The sequence below is a fragment of the Artemia franciscana genome, chromosome 10, assembly GCF_032884065.1.
Source record: "Artemia franciscana chromosome 10, ASM3288406v1, whole genome shotgun sequence".
NCBI classification, from domain to species: Eukaryota; Metazoa; Arthropoda; class Branchiopoda; order Anostraca; family Artemiidae; genus Artemia; species Artemia franciscana.
In genome coordinates, this window is record NC_088872.1 from 46,805,236 (window position 1) to 46,823,993 (window position 18,758).

At 37.1% G+C, this 18,758-nt stretch overlaps 1 protein-coding gene across 1 annotated transcript in view; it reads left to right on the forward strand.

The window, feature by feature from the left end:
* LOC136032273 (calcium uniporter protein, mitochondrial-like) overlaps positions 1-18,758 on the forward strand; it is a 183,860-nt gene that overhangs the window by 91,654 nt on the left and 73,448 nt on the right. Inside the window, exon 3 of the mRNA XM_065712530.1 lies at positions 3,011-3,181. Coding sequence (XP_065568602.1) covers positions 3,011-3,181 — 171 coding nt within the window. The remainder of the gene's footprint in view (positions 1-3,010; positions 3,182-18,758) is intronic.

The window sequence follows — 18,758 nt, forward strand, 5'->3', positions numbered from 1 at the left end:
TACTATGGAGAAGTTAGTGCAGAACTTACAGATTTTTTTATCAGCTCGTTACCATGATTTGTTTGGTCAAGCTAAGTGGTTTTAAAGGATGATCATCCTTGATCAAAAGGATATTACTATCATTCAACTGATAATAACTACTAAGGAGAAGTTAGTGCAGAACATACAGATTTTTTATTAATATCACATCAGGTGTTACCGAAGTCTCCTTGAATGAAATAAAAGAAATAATTAAAGGTTCAAAGCCATCGAAGGCCCCAGGCTCAGATGGAATTCTAAATTTAGCACTAAAATTTTAATATGTATTTCTGTAGTTTTAGCTTTATTAGTATTTTGTCGATGCTGTGTTGTAGTAGTTGTAGTAGTGGTAGTTGCAATAAACTTTTGAGCGAGTTAGTTTCATTCTTCGTTTACTTCATGTTTCGCTGAAGACTGCTATTACTCATATAGGCGAACTATTTGATTATCTTTAATAGACTACTAAAACTGGGTCTTTTTTTCAGTTTAATTTGTTCTTCAGTTATTTATTTAATGTTAATAATATACATTATGGGAAAAACAACGAACGGGGAAAATATAAGCTCTTAAGCCGAACTGGCCAGCCATGACAACAAACAACAAAGAGAGATAAAACTCGCCACAAAAACGAACAAAACAACGAACAGAACAAAAACACCGAACAGGGAAAATATAAGCTCTGAAGCCGAACTGGCCAGCCATGACAACAAACAATAAAGAGCGATAAAACTCAGCAAAAAAAATATCAAACGAGACTGCGGCCAGTAGAGAGAAAAGAGATGAAAGACTAAAACAGCGCGGATATTTCGCCTGTATGTAAACTAGGCGTCCTAAGTACAAGATAAAAAGAAAAAACACTAAACTGAAAACAAATAAAACCACCACCAATATTAATAGATATAATTGTTCAGTTGCTTTGATGTTCCCATTGAAGTAACTCTAATAACTTCTTTTCCCTACGTGGATCAGTAGGGACCCCTCTAAAATTTCTCTGCCCGGGGCAAGTGCCCCTTCTGTTCACCTAAAACCACCACTGCCTGGAAAGTTTTTTTTTCTCTAATATTGAATTGTATTTTAATCCGTCGCCCAACTTTTATTTTATGCTATGTATTCAAAACTTCGCGTCAATTCTTGAACAATCAATTTGCTTCATTATTCTTAATGAATATCTTGTCTTGTCTCATTATCTTCTACAGTAAATATTACCTACTCGGAATTCATAAATTGAACCTTCTAGTGCGTTCCACAGGGGAAAGCTTTGACCTTCTGAAAAACTTTAGCAAGAATCGATAAACATGAAAAATTCAAGCACCTTATTAGCGGGAGGTACGGCCATTAATTTCAAATGCTTTTGTATGCATTCCAAAAATTAATAATAGGTGCCTAAAGAAATTACAAGCGTTTGGTCAGTAATTATATAACTCGCATGTTTTAATTACGGAAGTAAGAAATTCCGTTCGTTTTTGCTTGTCCGCTATTGAGGAAAAAATTAACTGACAAAAATATCCCTAAATAACCTAAAAAGGCTTCAAATAAATGAACGATGCTACCAAGGCGGTATCAAGGGGGGTTAACCCACCTCCCCCTTGTAATTTTTGTCTGACCCGTAAAGACGCAACAAAAAGGAATATAAACAATTTTTTGGTGCGTTTTTTTAAGTTTTTATTTGTAAAACCCTTCTCGAGAAACAATCCAGGACCCGCTCTTGGATGCAGCATTTGCTAAGATTATTACTGACTTCCTCCGAGTTTCTAAGATATTTGCCGTGGAAATTTGCTTTTGTCCGTAGATCCCTGGACTTGCATAATGTTAGTTTATAATAATAGCGATGGACGCTATGTCACAAAGATGTTGGGTAGATGTATTCGATGACCTGACGCAGAAATTGTCCCACCTCATCTCAAAGTATGTATTTATTAAGGCTTCCATTGGAGGGCTGGTTTTCCTTTTTAAGCATTTTTCAACGACTATTGTTAGGTGAACTGGAATCCATGGGATGTTAGAGGGCTTGAATCCCCCTCCTCCGAAATGTCTCTCTGACTTGTAAAAACGTAACTAAAATGAATATAAACAGATTTTTGATGAGTTTTTAAAGTCTTTTTGTCCCCCCCTCCCCAGAAAAAAACTTTTGTAACTCCTCCCCCCCGAAAAACATTATGGATATGATCCTGGAAGGGTATAGGAGATGTAATTTTTTTTTCGTAATTCAACTCATAAACTAAGAAAAACTAATAAAATAAAGCCTTAAAAATAAAATGTCAAGCCCAGGTTCGTGAATATCTGTATTTTCGGATTCAAAGATAGTGTTTGTTTGTTTTTTCGCAGGTGTATACGTATGAATTTATTTTTTGCTCAATGAGAGAGGATTATCTATTCAGTGATAAAGTAAGTACTATATGCACTTCGCCTGCCATAAAAGGCTATAAAGCTTGAAAGGACAAGCCGGGTTGACCAATATGCTATAGTATATGCGATACAGAGGCGGTATTAGGGGAGACAGGGGAGAGGGCACTTGCCCTGAATGCAGATACTTTAGGGGCGCAAAACTTCATGTGAATAATCTAACGGTTATAATCATTTAGAAATATTATTTTTATTAAAATAAAGTAAAGGGTGTAGTTAATAAATGAAAACAATACATGAAATTAATAATTAATTGATAAAATAAGTATAAACTAAAAAATAGAAAATTATTAAATAATGAACTCTAAATAATAAAAATTATAATACTTAAATTAATGCCAAATAAGTAATAAATTATTAATTGATTTATAAGTTGGAAAATAATTTTGTTAATAAATGAAAATTTTGCTAACATTTAACCTAAAAATTTTGTGCGAGACAGGGGGTGGGGCGCTAATCAAAATTTTACCCCGGGCGCAAGAGAGGCCAGAACCTCCACTGATACTATATGCATGTACCCTTAAACTGTTACTGTGATATATTTAAGACGGTCTTTCTTACTGGCTGTTAATTTTTGCTTTCATTATAGACGTTCGGTTAGAGTACATATCTGGAAAGGCCCAACTAGTTCTTCCTTTGCCGTCTAGGCGTGAAAAATGCGTTTTCAGTCTCAAACCCATTTCGGAAAATATTGGGGATTTATTACAAAATGTCAGCAGCGAAGACAGAGGTATAGACAGGATTGTCATTCGCACAGCAGGTACGAACTTTTTTCCTTTTTTCAAATCAACATGTCAGTCAACACGCATCTTCCACACAGCGAATTAAGTAATTTAGTTTAAATGACATTGCTCACTTAAAACAGCGCATGAACGAATTAGTCAGTTCTGAGCATGGTTGTCAAAACCTTTTTTTCTATTTTAAGACTTGCATCTAATAATTGCTGTCGAGTCATAAGATGATATAGTAACAGTAATAGTTTATTTGTACCCCTTGTACATAAAGTGAAAAACACACACTAGAGGAATACAACAGAAAAAAAATCATTCTTCACAAGGAAAAAAATTATGATATCTACTGACACATAAAACACTGAGAATATTCACTCGGCGCTAACAACAACAAAACTATAAATTCCTATTTTAACACACATAAATTACTTTAATTGTTCTTATCAGAGGCAACTCAAGGGGAAACTACTCAAACTCTACTCAACAACGAAACTATTCAAAGGGAAATCAACAATTTTGTCAGATCAGATTGAAAAGTTTTCCATCTTTTCACAAATTCCAAAGACAGCATAGCGCCTAGATACATAAGTATGTAGTCAAGGGCGTATCCAGGATTTTTGTTCAGTGGAGATTATATTCAACTTCCAGTTGAATTTGTTTTTTTCTTATAAAAGCTATAGAAGTAGAATCAATGGAGAAAAGAGAAGTTCTCTGATATGTATGGGATCTAAAATGTATTTTTTTTTTATCTTAAATTGTCTATATTTTAGAAAATAATACTTGTTTTACTTGTTAATCACAACCATAGATAGATATACAATTTGTGACTGAACCTAAAACCTTTTATTTCAAATCTACAGTAAAGGTAAACTGACACAAAAAGAAAAGAAAAATTGACATAGTAAAATTTAAAAAAGAAACACTAAGGACCAAAAAGAAGAAAAAAAGACTACGAACCAAATTAGTAAGCGTACCACATTAGAGATCAACTACACTCATTAATCGGGTTGATTTGTGTCAACGAGAAGTTGAATTACGAAGGACCTAGCAAGTTTATAGACGTTAACTAAGCATAAATGGAATGGAAAAATTATTATCAACTCATTTAGTCCAAAGCGAGCGAGGAAAAAAATAATTGGTATACTCAAAAAAGAGATTATAGAAATTTTAACATGTTTTCTTCTTTCCAAATCTGTGTAGGAAATAGTTTAGGAGGCTCTGCTCATTCTGAAATATGTTTATTAACAAATCATTTCCTTGAGGGAAAGTTCCGGGAATGACTTTCATTTTACAGTTATTATGGTTTGCATTCATCTTTGCTTCAAAGTAGAAAACGCTAGCTTTTGCCATTTCGCTTTCCGTATATGCAATCTTGAAAAGGCAATCTTCACCTTGTCGAGTTACTGAATATTTACTATATGAATAGGCAAAATTGGATGAAGGCTAAATGACGCTTTCAATGAGGAATCATGTGGATCAGTTGAAAATGGAATCATTAGTTTAAATGAGCCTCTTTATTTGGATATAATGACCTTATTCCCGTTCTCGAAACTAATCACCTGAAGGGTGAATTGAAAAGAGGTAAATGAATCGAAGAGGTCATTTTGAATGAAAACATCCATAGAATGTCATTTTTAGAGCTTAAATATCGAAAGGTTTCTTTTATCTGAAAATTTATTTTTGGAAATTCCCCTTACCAAATCACATTTGCATTGAAAGTCGAGAATACAACCTTTACAAGGTTGTCTTCTTGTTTCTGGATAAGTATGAGTTCAATCAAAACAATTTCAAAGACAAAGTTTCATGTAGCTAAATATTTTACTTAATGCATCAAACTTCAGGTGGTACACATAACCTCTACCTGAGTGAAGGAGGGAGGGGTAGCTTCAAGTTGCTCTTTCCATGATTAAATTCGGATGGAAAATCAAACTTCTGATTACATACATTTTCTCTATGTGAGTGGGTAGGGGGGAGGGTTTAAGTTGCTCTGATCAATATTAAATTTGCATTGACAATCGATGAAGACAACCATTGCAAGCAAAGAGCTGGGAAGAGCTGGATGAGTATGAGCTCAATCAAAATAATTCCAATGACAAACTTCATGTTGCTAAATATTCTGCTTAATGCATCAAACTGCTAGTGGCGTGCATCTCCTCTGCGTGCGTGAAGGGGGGGGGGGCTTTAAGTAGATCTTATCAGTATTAAATTTGCATTGATTGCTGATACAGACAACCTTTGCAAGTAAAGATCTGGCAAGAACTCGATGAGTATGAGCTCAATCAAAATAATTCCAATGACAAACTTCATGTAGCTAAATATTCTGCTAAATGTATCAAACTGCTAGTGGCGTGCATCTCCTCTACGTTCGTGAAGGGGGGGGGGGGGCTTTAAGTAGATCTTATCAGTATTAAATTTGCATTGATTGCTGATACAGACAACCTTTGCAAGTAAAGATTTGGCAAGAACTGGATGAGTATGAGCTCAATCAAAATAATTCCAATGACAAACTTCATGTAGCTAAATATTCTGCTAAATGTAGCAAACTGCTAGTGGCGTGCATCTCCTCTACGTGCGTGAAGGGGGGGGGGGCTTTAAGTAGATCTTATCAGTATTAAATTTGCATTGATTGCTGATACAGACAACCTTTGCAAGTAAAGATCTGGCAAGAACTCTATGAGTATGAGCTCAATCAAAATAATTCCAATGACAAACTTCATGTAGCTAAATATTCTGCTAAATGTATCAAACTGCTAGTGGCGTGTATCTCCTCTACGTGCGTGAAGGGGGGGGCTTTAAGTAGATCTTATCAGTATTAAATTTGCATTGATTGCTGATACAGACAACCTTTGCAAGTAAAGATCTGGCAAGAACTCGATGAGTATGAGCTCAATCAAAATAATTCCAATGACAAACTTCATGTAGCTAAATATTCTGCTAAATGTATCAAACTGCTAGTGGCGTGCATCTCCTCTACGTGCGTGAAGGGGGGGGGGGGCTTTAAGTAGATCTTATCTGTATTAAATTTGCATTGATTGCTGATACAGACAACCTTTGCAAGTAAAGATCTGGTAAGAACTCGATGAGTATGAGCTCAATCAAAATAATTCCAATGACAAACTTCATGTAGCTAAATATTCTGCTAAATGTATCAAACTGCTAGTGGCGTACATCTCTACGTGAGTGAGAGGGGAAGCTTCAAGTAGGTCTTATCAGTATTAAATTTGCATTGATTGTTGATGAAGACAACCTTTGCAAGTGAAGATCTGGCAAGAACTGGATGAGTATGAGCTCAATCAAAATAAGTTCAATGACAAAACTTCATGTTGCTAAATATTCTGTTTAATCTATCAAATTTCTGGTGGCGCACGTCTCCTAAACGTCAGTGAAGGGGGGGAGGAGGGGATAGCTCCAAGTTGCTCTTACCAACATTAAATTTGTATTGAAGGTCGATGAAGAGAATCTTTGGAAGCAAAGAGCTGGCAAGAGCTGGATAAGTATGAGTTCAATTAAACAATATCAGGAGAGGAGTTAGATCGCGGTGTGTGGATAAAAGTGCGAGGACAAACGAAAGGCAGGATGCTCGAATGAAGCGGGAAGAGGCAATAGGAATGATTTTGAAAAGTGGAAACGTCACAGGAGGGATTAAGAGGGAAGCCCTGAACGGGGTCGTATGAAGGAATTGCTGGCACAGCTGTGTTGACCTTGAGCGGCACGGGGCTACGATAAGCTGTCAATGATAGCAGTTGTAATTTTGTATGCTTTTTTGCATAGTTCTAGGCTCCGTGTTTTGTTGCAGCTGATTTAACGGAGGGGAGAGGTACTTGTTTCTGTAACATATTTCGATATTATGTATTATACGAGAAACAAAATCGAAAACTTGAATCGCGAACATGAGACATTTCCCGTTTTTCACGGTGTTAGTACCAGACAGTTAGCATCGGTTCGGTGGAAAAATACATTGTAGCTATATTTCAATTAAAAATTTAGTTGGTATTTTGGTTAGGTTAAGCTAGGTTAGTTTAGGTTACGTATTTAATATAATGCGATCCGGGCGGCCCCCCTTCCATAATTCTTTGTTGTAGATTTCACAGCCGAAGCTAATTGTCTGGTATTAACACCGTAAAAAACGGGTTTTGTCTCATGTTCGTGCAGGCTCTCGAGTGCGTTTCTCGTATAATTCATAAGTACCCATATTTCACTTAGTCTAATGGGGAGAAAAGTTTATGTTCCATTTCATATTATCCATTTGCTGTGGATTCAGACTCCAGAAGAAAATTGTCTGTACAGGAATGTGTAAATGACAAGACAGATACAACGAAGCTTCTTTGCCCGGTTCAGATACGTCTTCATTTTTTGCTTTTACTTACATTCTACCGGAGATCAAAAGAATAACTTTTTCCAAAAGAATCCAGCAGGTGTATATTTAACGAAGTCTGGCTGATTCCTTATGGGAAATTTTCCTTTGTGGACAATTCCCCCCGGAAAATTCTTCCCCAAAAAATATCCTGGCTGAGATCTCCCCCTGCAGACAATTACCCTCCCCCGGAAAATACCCCCATATGTATATTTTTTTTTCTTTTTTTATGAATCCTTGAAAGTTGAAAAACCAAATCTTTAAAATATTAGTGTTTGGCACTAGGTTTTTGTTCCAGAATATCGAATGAACGATCAAAAATATGCGTCCAATGTATTCATTACACACTATAACGGCTACGCATTCTTCTGTGGTAGTAGTAAAATATTATGTTTGTGTTAATTAAATGTTTTACTAAGAATTCTTTGTCCAATTGACATGTTGAAATTTTACCGCGGGATGTTAAGCTAAAAAGTAAGTTATTTCCTAGCAAAATTCTAAATATTACGTCATTTTTCAGTTCATACACCCCCCCTCGTCCTCCTATTCTCTTAAAGTGACTGTAAAACAATAAGCAAATAACGTATATATTTTCTTCCTTTCTTCAGTATTTGATGCTTATTCTGAGCTATCAGGTACTCCCTTCTCCTGCAATAGGGCATCAGAATATTGTTTCTAGAATGTCTTGTATAAACCTCTTTGTTGTATGCCTTTTATGTCGCCTGACTTAATGGTATTCTTAAGTTCTCAAACATAGTCAATAATATTAGCCTCGATATATGGTCTTTATTCAATAGAGTAAAAATACAGATACAGTAAAATGGAGGTAACAGATAATAGTACAGCTTAGATGAAGGTGAAAGCTGGACTAATTTAAAAGTATACGCTTGGCCCTAACTCTCCTGGAACGGAAGTTCCAACGATTGGCCATTCGACTAGGAGCGTTCTTACGACTAGCTTTAGTCCTGGAAGACCCCCTGGAGCAAGCTCTCGTTGGCATGTGCATTGCCAAGCCCCGTTAGAAATAAAACATGGAAAAGGCATCTCAAATTTATATTCCAAATACTTCACAAATGCCATGCCTACGTATATATGTTTTCAAGGTGGAAATGAAACCCCCTCCCCTACATTGAATGTACGTAAAGTAACGGATCAATCGGGCTTGTTTTAAATAACGAGCAAGCATGATTTTTGGTATATATATATAATATATATATATATATATATATATATATATATATATATATATATATATATATATATATATATATATATATATATATATATATATATATATATATATATATATATATATATATATATATATATATATATATATATATATATATATATATATATATATATATATATATATATATATATATATGTATGTATATATACTAGCTGCTTGAGTCCTGAGACAAATCTTTAAAGATAAGTCATGAAAATTAGTGATGTCTCAGACCTATCTGAACAGCTTGAGGTGTTAGCACCCGCAGGTTTAAGCTGCATATCTTGCTGTGAATATCAGATAAAAGCTAATCAATCAAAACCCTAATAACTTTTTTTTAAGTCTTCCTAAGGTTGTAATTCGGGCGTTGTTCTTTTGTTCTGTTGTGTTAAGTTCCTCTTTGAAAAAGTGAAAATAATGATTGAATCATTTAAAAGTCATTTTAAAGCTGAAAGTAGATAATCAGAGTTTTTAAATTGGTTCTTTTTTTGCTTTCACAAAAATTAGGGTTGTAGATTAGGCAGTTGATAAGATACTTATAAGTAATGAAGATTGGTAGAGTAAATTATGAGGGATAATCTCCCCTCATATTGAGGGGATAGGCTAGTAGTTTAATTTGGATGATTATACTTAATCTACAAAAGTAAATATGCTAAATGAGCTATATTTTAAAGCATTGATCTGCAGAAGTTGAATTTTAGTTTAAAGAGTTGGGTTTTGTGGCTAGTAGCCCTCTTTGTATTTGGGGTAACCCTGCGTATATAGTGAAAAACGAAAAACTTATATGAAAAAGCGATTTTTTCTCACAGGAAAGTAAAACGACATTAAAATTTAAAACAAACAGAAATTATTTCGTATATCAGCGGAGCTGCACGTTCTCAGAATGACCACTCAAACACGAGGACCGTTGGATTGGAATAATAAGTGTTTTTAAAGTACTATTAAACTTTAGCATAAAGAGCAGGTGATGTGTAAAGAGGTGCCCCCCCCCCGATAGGCAGAATAATTACTTTTCGTTTTATGTTGCAATATCGCTCTTTACTGTCATGTGGGAAAACTTCTCTTTTTATTTAATTTCATCAAGAAACTGATATGAAAATGTACATACGAGTAGGAACAGACTTGAACCGAGCCTCGCGAGAATACGAGTTTTTAGTCGTGTCGGATATAACGAATGAAGCTCGAACTTCATTGCCATTCCTCACATCAAAGGTGTCCATTTTGGGTCTCATATACTAATTTGTCTCGAAACAATTGGATGCTTGTACCTGTACTTACAGCAGGTCCAGGCGTTTTCCGCCTCACTTGGCACCTGAAATTCAGATGATCGTGGGAATTCGTTTAGCTGTTATCTCCCCATCGTAAGCCCCTTCATCGGATGATTGTATTCTAAGTTGCTTCTTGTTGGCAAGGCCATGTCCAGGATTTTGTTCGTTAAATTGGGAGGGGGGCCACAAAAAAGCATCAAACTTGTCTATATGCATTTTCGTTACGTTTTTATGTGTCAGACAACAATTCTGAGGTGTAGGTCAAACCCCCCTAGCCCATCCCTTGAATACGGCCTTGCCGTACCGTATTGAAATAATGGTCTTAAAAGATCAGAAGAGAGTGCATTCGAACGGGAATTGAAGGTTCTAGTACCCTTTTTCAGTGACCAAAAATATTGGAAGGTAGCTGGGCCCCCTCCCAAACCCCACTTTCCCTAAAGTTATCTGATCAAAATTTTGAGATAATTATTGTTTAATATAGTTGAAAGATCAAATAACTATGTCTTTTGGTGTAAAATGACCTCCCGCAATCCGTGGGAAGAGGCGTGTAAGTCATGAAATTTGCCCATTGTTTACGTATAGTATTTGTTATTGGGAAGCGTACTGACACTTTTTTTGGGGGGGGGGTGTATTTGGGGTGGATTCCTATAGAGAAAATCTTCCCTTGGGAGGATACTTCCCAGGGGTTGAATTTCTCAAAGGGAATTTTTCACGCTGAATCTTCCGCAAGCAATTTTACAGGGAGGGGGATTTTTAGCGAGGGTGGAACTGTCTGGAGGGAATTATACGAGGGGGGCAATTTACATTGGATGAAATTTCCACGGGGGATTTTTTATGAGGGGGGGGGGGTATATTTCATGGAAAGTGAGCCAGATTTATAGGCATTATTTGAAAAACGATCAGAAAAAAAAATTAACAGAAATGAAGGAGCAACAATAAAATTTAAAACGAACAGAAATCATTCCATAAATAAAGGGTTGCGCCCTCCGCAATATCTTGCTCTTTATGCTATATTTTGACTGTTTGTCCCAATTTTTTAAGAGTGACTACTGACACACGGGGCGTTAAGTTTGAACAGGAAGCTTTTTTAGAAGTGCTAACAGCTTTAGCGTAAACAGTAAGGTGTTGAGTAGGGGGCAACCTTTCGTATACGGAATAAATCTGCCAAAATTAATATACAAATTTCGTTTTAATTTTTCATGTACAATGAACCAAATTTTGAACCTGCATTAGTTGAGAAACGTTCAGAAATTGAATAAAAAAACAATTTTTTAACTGAAAAAAGGAGCTACATTAAAACTTAAAATGAACAGAAATTGTTCTCAATATGAAAGGGGCTCCTCAACGCCTCGCTCTTTACGCTAAAATTTGAATCTTTGTCACAGCTCTACTTTTTGAAACAGTAAAAAACTTAAGCTCAAAGAGCGAGGCGTTGAGAAGGGGACAGCCCCTCTCATATACGGAATAATTGTTTTCTTTGTTCATTTTAAGTTTTAATATTGCTCCTTACTTTAAGGTAAAAAATATATTTTTTTATTTAATCGTCAATTAAGACTGTATTGCAGTTGAACAATTTTGTCCTCTTTGAAGTGGCTCTCATACCACGTACGTCATTTCTATGCGAAGTGGTTAGATTATGTTACATTAAGTACATGTACTCTACTGTTGCATGCTATATTACTCTGTGCATTTAGCTGATGCATTGAGTTGTATGCTACTACTACTGCTGCTAACAATTCACCGCAGCACCAAGCCGCCTGAGGCCAACACAGCTGTGCAGGCTCCTCCTCCATCCCAATCTATACAAATCCTCAATTGTCAAACAAATCCTCAATACAATCCTCCCTCTTTACACCCTCCATGGAAGTTCGCATTTCCGTTAAGTATTTCTTCACGACATCCTCCCACACCAACTACAGACAACCTGCTTTCCGTTTAGCACTAGACGGTTGGTCTAAAAGGAAAATGTTTGGCAATCTGTCATCCTTCACCCGCAGAACGTGTCCTAGCCATTTAAACCTTTCTCTCTTTGTAGCCCTAGAAAGTGGGATTGAACCACACTTTTTGAAGAGCCTTCTGTTTCAAATACGGTCAGTCAGTCGGGTACCCAAAACAATCCGTAAGCAACCTCTGTGGAAAACATCTGGCAAATCTTCCTCCGTTTTCGGAGCGCCCATGCTTCAAAATCATATTGGACCACTGGCATTACTGTAGCAACGGAGAGCTGTACTCTCTGTCGACTAAAGTGGAAGTTTTGTTAAAACATTTGTATTAATAATTATTTACGTTATAACTTTTCACGCTTTAAAAAGTCCTTTTGAACCAGGGTAACGAAATGATCCATAGAACCATCATCGTCCAAAATTATGAGATAAAATAAATAAATATATAATAAATATATATATAAAATATATATAAAATATAAAATAAATAAATAAAATAATAAATATGAGATAAAATAAAACAAAATTAAAAATATGAGATGGAACTGCGTATTCAAGATCTACTCAAGGGTAAAAATCTTTCTAGGAATTGATTTATTTATTTTAAAAATTTATCAACTGTTCATCTGGAAATCCCAATTTTTGCTGCTATACTGATTTTTCATACCACAGCGTAAGCTTGTGCAACGTAGAATTCTATGTAGAGCTGAAGCCTACTCGGCACTGCCTGCGTTATGGCTAAATTTGCTTTGAAAGATAACGTAGTTAGGCTAGTATGAAACAGAGTGGCCAGATGGGGCGATTTTTTGCCCCTTCGGTGCTTCATTGAGGTGATTGCGCATTCAATTTTTCAAATTGTTGCATTTTTTCTTGGGGTGGGGATCACACTTTCGGCGCATTTTCACGAGCAAAATGGAGCTTTCGGCGCATTTTCACTTTTATGGTGTCGCTACTATTAGCCAGACATATGATAACCATGGTTTGAAAAACAAGAGCTAAGAGCTCATGGCACTTGTGACGAGGTCAGATGAGCCAAGAGTTCATATGACATGAGCTCTAGCAAAATTCTAAGAATCAATAGATTGATTTAAAAGGAAAATAAGAGGCGTAATGCCGGTCGGGATTTAAAATAAGAGCTATGAGACACGAGGTTCTTTTAAATATCAAAATTCATTAAGATCCGATCACCCACTCGTTAGTTAAAAATACCTCACTTTTTCAAATTTTTACTCCCCCTTCAGTCCCCCAGATGGTCGAATCGGGGAAAACTACTAATTTGTGCAGGTCCATGACACGCCTACCAATTTTCATCTTGTTAACACGTCCAGAAGAACCGAACTTGCCAAAGCACTGGACCCCCCCTCTAACTCCCCCAAAGAGAGCGGATACAGTCCGGTTACTTTAATTATGTATCTACGAAGTTTGCTTATTCTATCCACCAAGTTTCATTCTCATCTCTCCACTCTAAGCCTTTTCCAGGATTTTGGTTTTCCCCTCCAAATCCCCCCAATGTCACTAGATCTGGTCGAGATTTAAAATAAGAGCTCTGAGACATGGGTTCCTTCTAAATATTGAATTTAATGGTGATTCGGTCACCCGTTCGTAAGTTAAAAATGCCTCAATTTTTCTAATTATTCCGAGTAAATACCCCCCAACTCCCCCCAAAAGAGAGGATTCAGTCCGATTTTGTCAATCACATATCTAAGACTTGTGCTTATTCTTCCCACCAAGTTTCATCCCGATCTCTCCATTCTAAGCGTTTCCCAAGATTTCCCGTTTGCCCCTTCAACTCCCCCCTAATATCAAATTTCAGGTCCTTCTAAATATCAAATTTCATTTAAGATCCGATCACCCATTTGTAAGTTACAAATACCTCATTTTTTCAATTTTTCCTCTCCCTCCAGCCCCCAGATGGTCAAGTTGGGGAAACGACTGTTATCAAGTCAATTATTGCAGGTCCCTGACAGGCTTACCAATTTTCATCGTCCTAGCAGGTCCAGAAGCACCTAACTTGCCAATGCACTGGAAATCCCCCCCAACTCCCCCAAAGAAGGCGGATCCGTTCCAATTATTTCAATCACGCATCTGGAACTTCTGCGTATTCTTCCCATCAAGTTTTATACCGATATCTCCACTTTAAGCGTTTTCCAAGATTTCCGGTTTCGAAGATTTCTGTTTCCCCCCTCCAACCCCTGTGTCCCTGGATCCGATTCGAATTGAAAATGGAGCATCTGAGACATATATTCTATCTATATATCAAGTTTCATTAAGATCCAATCACCCATTCGTAAGATAAAAATCCCTGAATTTTTTACATTTTCCAAGATTTCCGGTATCTCCCACCAACTCCTCCCAGTGTAACCGGATCTGGTCTGGATTTAAAATAAGAGCTCTGAAGCACAAGATTCTTCCAAATATCAAATTTTATCTCATTATCTCATTATCTCATATTTTTTCTCATTTTTCTGAATTACACCCCCCCCCCAAATCCCCCAAAGAGAGCAGATCCGGTCCGGTTATGTTAGTCATGTATCTTAGACTTGTGGTTAACCTTCCCATCATGTTTCATCGTGATCTCTCCACTCTAAGTGTTTTCCAAGTTTTCTGGTCCCTCCCCCCAAACTCCTTCCAATGACACTGAATCCGGTCGAAATTTAAAATAAGAGATCTGAGTCACGAGATTCTGTTAAATATGAAATTTCATTAAGATCCGATCACTCCTTCGTAAATTAAAAATACATCGTTTTTCTAATTCTTCAGAATCAACCCCCCCCCCCACCAACTCTCCCAAAGAGAGTGGATCCGCTCCGGTTATGTCAATCACGTATCTAGAACTTGTGCTTAATTTTCCGACTAAGTTTCATCCCAATCCCTCCACTCTAAGCATTTTCCAAGATTTTAGGTTTTAGGCGCTGGATTTCGGATCCCTTGTCTGAGACGACGCAGGTTCGAATCCCATTGTACCCAATTCTTCAGTTTGGGACGGGGGTCAGTGGCCTGACTCTGTAAGCTTAGCTAGAGTCGACCCAGCTCTAAATGGGTACCTGGAGAAATCTGGGGAACGTAAACAGGAAGGGTGTGCGAAAGCACAGGTCGGCTGGCCCCCAGCCCCCCATTGCACTTCCTGGCTGAAGGGCCAAGAAACGGAGATCAGCACCGCCGGTACGGACTGTAAAGTCTAATGCCGTATCCTTTACCTTTTTGTACCTCCAACTCCCGCCAGTGTCACCGGATCCGGTCGGGATTTAATTAAGGGCTGTGAGACACGATATCCTTCTAAATATCAAATTTCATTAATATTTGATAGCCCATTCTTAAGTTAAAAATACCTCATTTTTTCTAATTTTTCTAAATTAACCGTCCCCCGCCCCCCCCCCCCCAGATGGTCGAATCGGGGAAACAACTATTTCTAATTTGATCTGGTCTAGTCTCTGGTACGCCTGCCAAATTTCATCGTCCTAGCTTATCTGGAAGGGCCTAAACTAGAAAAACCGGGAAACACAGACAGACCGGCAAAATTTGCCATCACTATATGTCACTTGGTAAATATCAAGTCAAACAGTTCGTGGTAACGAACTGTAGTAAGGAGCGATCCGGCTCAATAGTAAACGGAACTTTAAGATTTGGGACTTTGATACTAATAGATATATCAAAAGAATTGGATTTTTATGCCGATTTAAAATATAAAAGTTTCATCAAATTTAGTCTTACTTATCAAAAGTTACGAGCCTGAGAAAATTTGCCTAATTTTAGAAAATAGGGGGAAACACCCCTTAAAAGTCATAGAATCAATAATTTAACGAAAATTACACCATCGCATTCAGCTATCAGAGAACCCTACTGTAGAATTGTCAAGCTCCTATCTACAAAACTGTGGAATTTCGTATTTTTTGCCAGAAGACCGTTCACGGGTTCGTGTTTACCTGGTTTTTTTTTTCAGGGGTGATTGTATCGGCCCAGTGGTCCTAGAATGTTGCGAGAGGGCTCATTCTAACGCAAATTAAAAGTCCTAGTGCCCTCTCCAAGTGACCAAAAATATTGGAGGGCAACTAGACCCCCTCCCACGCTCATTTTTTCCCAAAATCAACTGGTCAAAATTCTGAGATAGCCATTTTGTTCAACATAGTTGGAAAACCTAATATCTATGTCTTTGGGGACGACTTACTCCCTCACAGTCCCCGGGGGATGGGCAACAAGTTACAAACTTTGACCAGTGGATTTCAGGGGATTTTTTGGATAGGGATGGGGTTACATGGGAGGGCCTTTCCATGGAGGAATTTTTCATGGGAGGAGAGAATTCCCATGAAGAGGGCGTAGGATTTTCTAATATTATTTAAAACAAAAAACAATGAAAAGATAAATATGAAAAAGTTTTTCAACTGAAAATAAGAAGCAGCATTAAAACAAAACGAATCGAAATTATTACGCATGTGAGGGGTTCATCTCCTCCTAAATACCTGCTCTTTACGCTAAAGTATTTTTAGTAATTTCAACTATTTCTTCTACGGCCTTTGTGATTCAGGGGTCATTCTTAAAGAATTGGGACAAAATTTAAGCTTTAGTGTAAAGAACAAGGTATTGAAGAGGGGGCAAGCCCCCTGATATACGTAATAAAAATATACGAATATTTAAGTTCGTTACGAAAGTTAATTCGGAAGTTACGTATATTTTTTATTAATAAAAACGTCCGTAAGAAATCAAAAGTTCTAGTTGCCTTTTTAAGTAACCAAAAGATTGAAGGGCACATAAGCCTCATCCCCTACTCCTTTTTTTCTCAAAATCGTCCGATCAAAACTAAGAAAAAGCAATTTAGCCAAAAAAAAAAATAAATAAATATATAATAAATATATATATAAAATATATATAAAATATAAAATAAATAAATAAAATAATAAATATGAGATAAAATAAAACAAAATTAAAAATATGAGATGGAACTGGGTATTCAAGATCTACTCAAGGGTAAAAATCTTTCTAGGAATTGATTTATTTATTTTAAAAATTTATCAACTGTTCATCTGGAAATCCCAATTTTTGCTGCTATATTGATTTTTCCATACCACAGCGTAAGCTTGTGCAACGTAGAATTCTATGTAGAGCTGAAGCCTACTCGGCACTGCCTGCGTTATGGCTAAATTTGCTTTGAAAGATAACGTAGTTAGGCTAGTATGAAACAGAGTGGCCAGATGGGGCGATTTTTTGCCCCTTCGGTGCTTCATTGAGGTGATTGCGCATTCAATTTTTCAAATTGTTGCATTTTTTCTTGGGGTGGGGATCACACTTTCGGCGCATTTTCACAAGCAAAATGGAGCTTTCGGCGCATTTTCACTTTTATGGTGTCGCTACTATTAGCCAGACATATGATAACCATGGTTTGAAAAACAAGAGCTAAGAGCTCATGGCACTTGTGACGAGGTCAGATGAGCCAAGAGTTCATATGACATGAGCTCTAGCAAAATTCTAAGAATAAATAGATTGATTTAAAAGGAAAATAAGAGGCGTAATGCCGGTCGGGATTTAAAATAAGAGCTATGAGACACGAGGTTCTTTTAAATATCAAAATTCATTAAGATCCGATCACCCACTCGTTAGTTAAAAATACCTCACTTTTTCAAATTTTTACTCCCCCTTCAGTCCCCCAGATGGTCGAATCGGGGAAAACTACTAATTTGTGCAGGTCCATGACACGCCTACCAATTTTCATCTTGTTAACACGTCCAGAAGAACCGAACTTGCCAAAGCACTGGACCCCCCCTCTAACTCCCCCAAAGAGAGCGGATACAGTCCGGTTACTTTAATTATGTATCTACGAAGTTTGCTTATTCTATCCACCAAGTTTCATTCTCATCTCTCCACTCTAAGCCTTTTCCAGGATTTTGGTTTTCCCCTCCAAATCCCCCCAATGTCACTAGATCTGGTCGAGATTTAAAATAAGAGCTCTGAGACATGGGTTCCTTCTAAATATTGAATTTAATGGTGATTCGGTCACCCGTTCGTAAGTTAAAAATGCCTCAATTTTTCTAATTATTCCGAGTAAATACCCCCCAACTCCCCCCAAAAGAGAGGATTCAGTCCGATTTTGTCAATCACATATCTAAGACTTGTGCTTATTCTTCCCACCAAGTTTCATCCCGATCTCTCCATTCTAAGCGTTTCCCAAGATTTCCCGTTTGCCCCTTCAACTCCCCCCTAATATCAAATTTCAGGTCCTTCTAAATATCAAATTTCATTTAAGATCCGATCACCCATTTGTAAGTTACAAATACCTCATTTTTTCAATTTTTCCTCTCCCTCCAGCCCCCAGATGGTCAAGTTGGGGAAACGACTGTTATCAAGTCAATTATTGCAGGTCCCTGACACGCTTACCAATTTTCATCGTCCTAGCAGGTCCAGAAGCACCTAACTTGCCAATGCACTGGAAATCCCCCCAACTCCCCCAAAGAAGGCGGATCCGTTCCAATTATTTCAATCACGCATCTGGAACTTCTGCGTATTCTTCCCATCAAGTTTTATACCGATATCTCCACTTTAAGCGTTTTCCAAGATTTCCGGTTTCGAAGATTTCTGTTTTCCCCCTCCAACCCCTGTGTCCCTGGATCCGATTCGAATTGAAAATGGAGCATCTGAGACATATATTCTATCTATATATCAAGTTTCATTAAGATCCAATCACCCATTCGTAAGATAAAAATCCCTGAATTTTTTACATTTTCCAAGATTTCCGGTATCTCCCACCAACTCCTCCCAGTGTAACCGGATCTGGTCTGGATTTAAAATAAGAGCTCTGAAGCACAAGATTCTTCCAAATAT